This window comes from Tetrao urogallus, assembly GCF_951394365.1.
Source record: "Tetrao urogallus genome assembly, chromosome: 4".
In the NCBI taxonomy this organism is placed as follows: Eukaryota; Metazoa; Chordata; class Aves; order Galliformes; family Phasianidae; genus Tetrao; species Tetrao urogallus.
Window position 1 is genome coordinate 5,850,785 of NC_136817.1, and position 7,898 is coordinate 5,858,682.

At 39.8% G+C, this 7,898-nt stretch overlaps 1 protein-coding gene across 1 annotated transcript; it reads left to right on the forward strand.

Moving 5' to 3' along the window:
• Window positions 1–255: 255 nt before the first annotated feature.
• MFAP3L (microfibril associated protein 3 like) lies at window positions 256–4,697 on the forward strand (the record flags this gene model as incomplete). The annotated part of the gene is made up of 2 exons (XM_079534980.1): window positions 256–538; window positions 3,838–4,697. The coding sequence occupies 2 exons, from the start codon at window positions 256–258 to the stop codon at window positions 4,695–4,697; spliced, it is 1,143 nt and encodes a 380-aa protein (XP_079391106.1).
• Window positions 4,698–7,898: the final 3,201 nt, after the last annotated feature.

Consider the following 7,898-nt stretch of genomic DNA (forward strand, 5'->3'; position numbering starts at 1 on the left):
ACATTAGCATTTAGACAAGACATTGAGCTGATGATTGTGAAATGCATTAATGGATGTGTCACTGTTTTAAAGGAGCACATCTAATGGATTGTTTATATGGGCCATCTCATTATACTTACTTATTTTTTTTAGGATATTAAAAAAAAAATTGCATGGATCAAAATAAGGCTCTCTTGTGACCTCCTCACCTCAAGGGCCTACATTGTACAGAACCAACTCCAGTTTCCAGCCAGCTGCGTATAGCACTGAAGGAAAATGAACATACTGAGCAGGCACCACTCTCCGTGCTTTCTGCCTACCATACGCCTTGTCATCTTACTAGCAGCTCTGACAACTGCTGAGGATGTGACTAATAGCACTTTCAACCGCACTGGCACAAACACAGGATCTGTGCCTGTGGTCATCTCCCACATCGACCACATCATAGTCAAGGAGGGGAGTAGTGCCTTGATTGACTGCAATGTCCAAGGTAGCCCTAGTCCACATTACAGATGGTACAATTCCAACGGCCGCCTGCTCCAAGAGGAAGAGAATAAAGGTAAGGTTTTTAATATTATCAGCAATGTAGCCTGTCTTGAGACACTTCTGATTTCAGCAAGTTAACTAAAAATTAACCTTAATTTAATAACTGCACACTGGTATTTTCCTGCAGGAAAATATACGAATCGTATCTGCTATTGTATGGGAACAGCTGAGTCACGGCCTGAACCTCCGATTGATCACCTGAGGCGAGCCATGAGTCAGCCAGAGGAGCACAGGTGAAGGCAATTCAGCTGTGCTGCCTCCTAGACCCATTTAAGAGCTGGCTACTGGGGGGAAAGATCCCTTCTGGAGATCTGCTCTGCTGGTGTTTTGTGAGCGAGCCCAGAATAGGGGCAAGCCTTCTATTGATTCTCTTTTGGTATCATAGTCTGCTTTGCCCAATTCTCTTGTTTATTTTGTGATTGTAACATCCTAATATTCTTTGATTATACAGCTATAAATGTTGTGTACATCTCAGAAGAAAATTTTTTTGTAGTGTGTTATTTATAGCAAACCGTAGCAAGAAGCTGAAATGCTTATACTGTAGGCAGGCTTCTTTTCAGTGGAAGACTTCAGGTTTGATCCTATTATTCATTCTCTCCTCTTTGTTCTTCTCTGACACCATGGAAGACAGAAAAGCTGTTTTCCAGCTCAAGGAAAGATTTTCGTGGCATATGGGAAGAGTTCATTGGCACAGTTTCAAAGAAAGTAACTTCTTGCTTGCTCTCCCCATTTTTATGTACCTTGACGTGTGTGAGAAACAGGAGATGCTCTGAATAACCAATGAAAAAGTCTATGTAGGGGCATGTTATAGTTGGTGTTACAGCTGGAAAGATGGTTGTAGTGAAAATGGGGAAAAAAAAACAAACAGGGAAGGAATGCTCTAGTGCTTTTAGTGGCAATGGTGTGATGAGGAGACAGTTGGACTAGATGATTTTACATGTTGTTTCCAACCTTGTGATTCTATGATTCTATGCTCACCTGAATCCGAAGATCCAGATTCTCAGGAAGGACTCCACAGAGGAGGGATCCCCAGAAAGAGACCCTTCCCCAGTGGCAGTCAGCCCTTAAACGGGGTCTACAGCTTCACCTGTGCTCCCTGGGCTGACTCAGGTGATCAATCAGTGGTTCAGGCCATGGTTCAACAGTTCCCACAGCGGGCAGCAGTTAGATGGACGAGCCAAGTGTGAGCCATTCTGGCTGCACTAGGTCTGCTGTATTTGCCAGAGACTTTCATTTCGCATGAGCTTGTTGTCCTTAGGTAAAAGGAAGGTTTGGTGGATAATTGTACTTGTACTTTTAGGGAACATTTAGTGGGGGGGAGATGGAAGGTGTTTTGTTCCTTTTGTTCCTGTAATGCTGACAAAAATACTGACTGCTTTGTTCACAGCGCGATGAAATAAACTCTTAATAATTTATAATAATTGCAGGACAGCTTGTCTAAATAACAGCTGAACTGAGGGACAACTCTATGGAGTTACGGAATTATGGAAATGATTGACCCAACTATAAGTGCTACAACAGCGTATCTATAACAACTTATTACAGAACAGACTGTATTTTACATTTCTATGTTTTATATTTTCTATAGAGCTGGAGAAAGAAGCTGCTTGACTTAGTTAAGCCGATGTAATGTGTGCATGGTGATAGGACCACATAGAGAGTTTTGCTAGGGCTTACCAATAGAAGCTTTCCTGTTTAGCTAGGCATCTAACTTTTGATCTTAGTGTAGTTGACAGAGAGGTAGCTGCTAACACAAGCATTCAGGTAGATAAGCAAAAACTTTGAGCAACTCAATGAAAATGCAAATGTGGCGTAAGGAAATGTAACTTCATCTTGGACTTTCAGCACTGCACTTCTTTAAGAATACGGTTCACGTAAGAAACATTCCCTAGCAGAAGATGCATATGTGTGGTTAGGCTGAAAAAGGTGTTCAGCTGTTATAAAAAAATACAGCTATGACACCTTATCTACTTATTGTTTTCACATGTGGCTTACATTGTCTGCCAGGGTCTTTGAATCACAGTTCAGTGCTGTTATCTCATCTGTAGTAGTTGGAGCCAGAACACATCAGCAAGATGTCTTGTCAGTTTACAGTGAACAAAGACCTACTTTGCCAACACTGCAATTCAAAGAAATGCCCAGCAGCCAGTACTGTACATCTTAACCCAGAACTGGAAAAGGAAGTGTTACAGATGTTGACACATCTACTGTAAAACAGTTTTACTCAAAATTTCCCCATCTTCAACTGATTGGAGTGATTTCTTCTATGTGAAGTTCTGGTTTAAAATCTAATATTTTATTTATTCTATGTGTGTTTAATTAGGAAAAACAAAACCAAACTATGACAAAAGCCCATACCTGCTATGTATTAAAAATGGTTTTTTTGGACTGTTGAGTTTAAAAATTGCCCAAAGATTCTTCCTGGAAAGAAATAAGGTAAAAAGTAGAAGAATCTTTTGAACAACAACAGAAGAACTTTGATGGAAAAGATAAAATAAATGTAGATATAAGATGTGCACCAGCCTACAGCAGGACTGCAGCAATGTGAATTTATATCCACTGCATTGGAGTTTTCTGTTATTTTAGTCCTTTCATCACAGATCTGCTGTCTTTGGTCAGCTACTTCAATAGATAGAAATTACAGCAAGCTAAGTTAGATTTAAGGAAAAAGAACTTTAATAGTAAGGATAGGTAAGCACCTGAAATCCCTTGCTGTGGAAGACAATAGAAACTCCATCATTGACTTCAATAGATGCCTATCAGGAATGGCTTGGGGCTGTGTTAAGGAGGTGGAAGATACTTGAGTCTGTACCTCTGGAATTCTTGGTTTGTTTTTTTTTTAAGTTTACTTTAACAGAATTACATAGGTTACTGTAACAAAACACCAAAAATAACCCAATGAAGATGCAATAAAATGCACTGTCAGGGAACAAAACAAGTAGATTTTTCTGTCCCACAATCTTGTTATTGTTCTTTGAGGACGTGGGGCATGTGTTTGGGAGGCTCTCTGGGATAAGCTGCCATCCTTTTGTCTGTCTGTAAGATGTTTGTAGATGTCATATGTATTGACTAATTTTTATGAGACTCTTTTAAGGCATGAAATTATAATAGATTTGGAGTCAGTGTCCGTGATTTGTCAACTAGCTAGGAGATCTCCGGGAGAAACCCTTTTGTGACGGCAAATTCTTTGTTTTCTCATCAATGTGATTTCTCTTTTCCAAAATCTGAGGCCAGTTGACAAAGCTGACATTTAAACTATGCTAATCACGTGAACGAGATGCTTCTAAGTAAGTTATGTGTTCTCCTTTCCAGCAGGAAAATGGTGGTTTCTTGACAATGGGCTCCTAAACATTACCAGCGTGTCTTTTGAAGACAGAGGTAAATACACGTGTGTCGCATCTAATATGCACGGCAGTGTTAACAATACTGTGACTCTGAGGGTCGTCTTTACTTCCGGAGATATGGGAATCTACTACATGATTGTCTGCCTTGTAGCTTTCACCATTGTTATGATACTGAACATTACGCGGCTGTGCATGATGAGCAGTCACCTGAAGAAAACGGAGAAAGCAATCAATGAATTCTTCAGAACAGAAGGAGCAGAGAAACTCCAGAAGGCCTTTGAGATTGCGAAACGTATCCCAATTATCACTTCAGCCAAAACGCTCGAGCTTGCCAAAGTAACACAGTTCAAGACCATGGAATTTGCTCGCTATATCGAAGAGCTTGCTCGGAGTGTGCCTTTGCCACCTCTCATCATGAACTGCAGGACTATAATGGAAGAAATTATGGAGGTCGTCGGTCTGGAGGAGCAAGGACAGAATTTTGTACGGCAGACAGCAGAAGGCCAGGAAACCGCTGAAACAGATGAGCTCTACACGATCCCGAATGCTCTGAAGCGCAGTGACTCTCCCACAGCTGACTCTGATGCATCATCACTGCATGAGCCACCGCAACAGATTGCAATAAAAGTGTCGGTTCACCCGCCGTCCAAAAAGGACTGCATGGACGGTCAGTCACAGGAAAGTGTGCAGTTGGACACCAAGGAAGAAGACCTTCCTCAAACACCAGCACTTCCAGCAGAGCCCGCTCCTGAGCCTTCTGCTGAACTGAGTTCTGATGACACAGCATTGGCAAATGACACGTGTGTTATATATGAAAGCCATGTATGATAGTTACTCCTGAATCTATGCATAGCAGGAAAATCAGGTGGAGCTCTTTTAAAAATACATATTGTACTTGCCGCTAAGCCTTACCAGGAGACTATCATAGCAAAGCATGTATGTGGATTATTGGCACTTTCTTCTCGGTTTGACTTTAATTTATCATGATGTATGGCAGAGTAATTGCTAATACATTAATACTATTTGCTCTTTTGGATTAGGAGTATTTCCAAGAAACATTTACCTCAGCGTTTTCTAGGCTGGAGTCACCTGTAGTGGCCACCTGGAAGTCACTGGTAGTATTTGATGTAGGACATCGAATTTACTGAACACAAAACAGGTTTTCATTTTCTTCCTTCACAGTCATTATTTTCCATTATTTTTGCAAATACTGTCTGGTGAATTTGAATTATTGCCCAAGAGGCAGCGCTCCGGTAGCCAAATAAAATCCTAATAGATTACTTTTACAAAGCCTGTTTGCTGAGCTGCATTGTGATTGAAAAGGCCATTAAAGAAAGTGGAAATGTTTCCATTTCATTTGGGACCAGCCTGTTTAGGCACAAGGGAAGTAGTTTTCCCTTTTCCAGTGAATGAAGATGCCAGTGAGTGGGTAGGTGTTTTTTTGGGGTTTTTTGTTTTGTTTTTTTTTTTTTTTCCTCCTTGTCAAGAACCAACTTTAAGGTGTATTTTAAAGATAGGAAAGCCCTTAAGCATCTTATGAAAATTTGCAGTCAGAACCCTGCAGGTTTTTTCTTGCATTTGTTTGTCTGTCTCCGACTTCGCCTCAAGTTTGTAAGGAAAACAGTTGCAAATATACAGGATGTCTTGCTTTGTAGTAATTTGAAGACACACAGCTGCATTAATAATCCTGCAAACTCCAGTAATCGGATGATGAAGAGGGTGAAATGCAGAAGGTACCTGTGCTCGGATTCTCAATTTTGTGCGGATTTTTATTCTGGGGATCAAGTCTAAATTTATCTGTGAGCGTAAGTTGGAGGGTGTTATATCCAAATTAAAAAAAATAAAGGGTGCTGTGAAATTACAATGACAGTCACACAAACTGTTTTACTGTGTTATAATTTCTTTGATATTTTAAGAACCTCCTGCATACGGTAGGATGTTTCCTACTGGAGAGCATGTGACTCTATCCCAGTATAACTTTTAGTATTACAGCAGTTGGGGCATATATTAAAAAAAAGGTAGACATATATGCCAGGAGTGGAAAGAAAGTGGTCTTTTGTATTGCAGACAGACAATAAAAAGGACCTTATTTAGAGTAAGTCTGGAAAGAAAGCATTAGAAGGACAAGTTTCTTTAGGGTTAATAGCATGTTACTTCATTATCTGACCCATATTTAATTTGGAACTAAGGAACTTACTATTACCTAGTAGTTTTTAAGGAAGACTGCGGTGTATGTATAGATATTCAAATCTGGAATCTAGTAGATTGGAAAAAATAAGTCATGTAGGTCTACGGAGAGTTGATGCGTGGATGGCTCCCTGGAAGTGTTACTCAAGTAGTCATATCTACATAAGGTGTCCTATGGAGGTAATCAGCTGTGTTAGCTGCACAGCTCATCGAGACCAAGCAAAGTCAACATGGCAGCCATCTAAAAAAAGACACTGATAACAGATTGAGGTTATCTTCATATTAAAGAGCAGAGCTTCACTAGCAGTGTAATACAGGAACACCTTGTGACTCGCCTTTCCATGGTTACTGAAAAAATACTTGTTTAATGAAGGACTTGAGATTTTGTGATAAACTCATGAAAATGTCAGCATTTAGTTGTCTAACATTGGTGCTCACCGCTGTGGTAAGCATCTCTGCAAAATGCATTTGCCCGTATCCAAAAGGAGACACGCAAGGGCAAAATCCCTCAAGGAATGCGGCTGGAAACGTTTTAGAAGCAATATATATCTAGAACGAGAGGTAAGAACAGCATGAGGAACTTCGCACCTGACCGGTGTGATTTCAGACACTTGTGGTGCAAGCTTATTTCCTTGTCTGAGTCCAAAATACATTTCTGTTCACTGATCGTATCGGTTTATCTTCAAATCACTCACTTTGGTTTTAGTTTGAAAGAGGGTGAGGGCAGGAAAAAAAAAAAAAAAAAGCAGGGACTTGCATTAAATTCCTTTTATTCACCTTGAGCTCCTGAAAAGAGGCATCTTGGTTTTTCTGCCTGCCCGGTATTTACAAACAATGGTGACACGCTTTATAAGTTAGCTGCTTGGTGCCCAACTGCGCCTGCTCAGATGATACAGGATGTTCTCCTTCAATAATTATAAAATTGCACTTTAAAAAAAAAAAAAAAAAGTTTCAAAAGTAAACTATGGGATTTAATTTTGTTTGCTTTCTAATTACCAATTTTTCCAGTGGAGACCAGGCCCTTTCATGCATTCATGTGGTGATTGGTACAAGGCCATTCTGTTCCTGACTGCCTGATCCCATTTAGTGTTTCTGTGTAAACTTTCTTGAAGATACAGTTCATATTTTTTTCCAAAGACTGCCCCACGAAGAGCATGTGTTTATATGCAGACACACCTTGGGAATCGTTTGTGAGCAACAGTAACTTGGAATGGATGCGTGCAATAGGTATGGTGCTGAATTTCTGCTGTTGCAAGGTCAAAGGGAACTTCCCAACTGACTTTGCTGAAGCTGAAGTCACTGATTGCTAAGTCTTTACAGCCAGTCTGCTGTAAAGCTTTTGGACATAGAGCTTGGTGGTACTACTGGAATAAAACACAGAACAGTGCTGTACTGAAAGAAAACACAGTAATTGTTTTGTTTTATGTATTTCTTCTCTTTTATGTGTCTACTACACCTGAAAGCATAAAGCTTTTTCAGTGCTTCCAGGCACTTCCTTTGTGGGAGGTATGTGGGCTGCAAGATCCAAACCCATCTTTCCTCTTCCAAATTTTCTGGCTGTGTTTTCCTAAAGTAAGCAATTTATATATATATATATATATATATATATATATATTTTTTTTTTTCAGTGTTTCCTAGGGAATGGCTATTTTATGTCACAAGAACACTATTAACAAATATAAAATTGTTGATGGTTTGAAAAAAACATTAGCATTTGCATTGTTGTGTATTTTTGTTCACATTAAGTACTTCAGGGACATTAGGTAATCTGTTGTCGTATTTGGACTCTGCACACCTTTTGCTGCACTGTTTTATTTATCAAGCAGCAATTGTTCTGAAAGT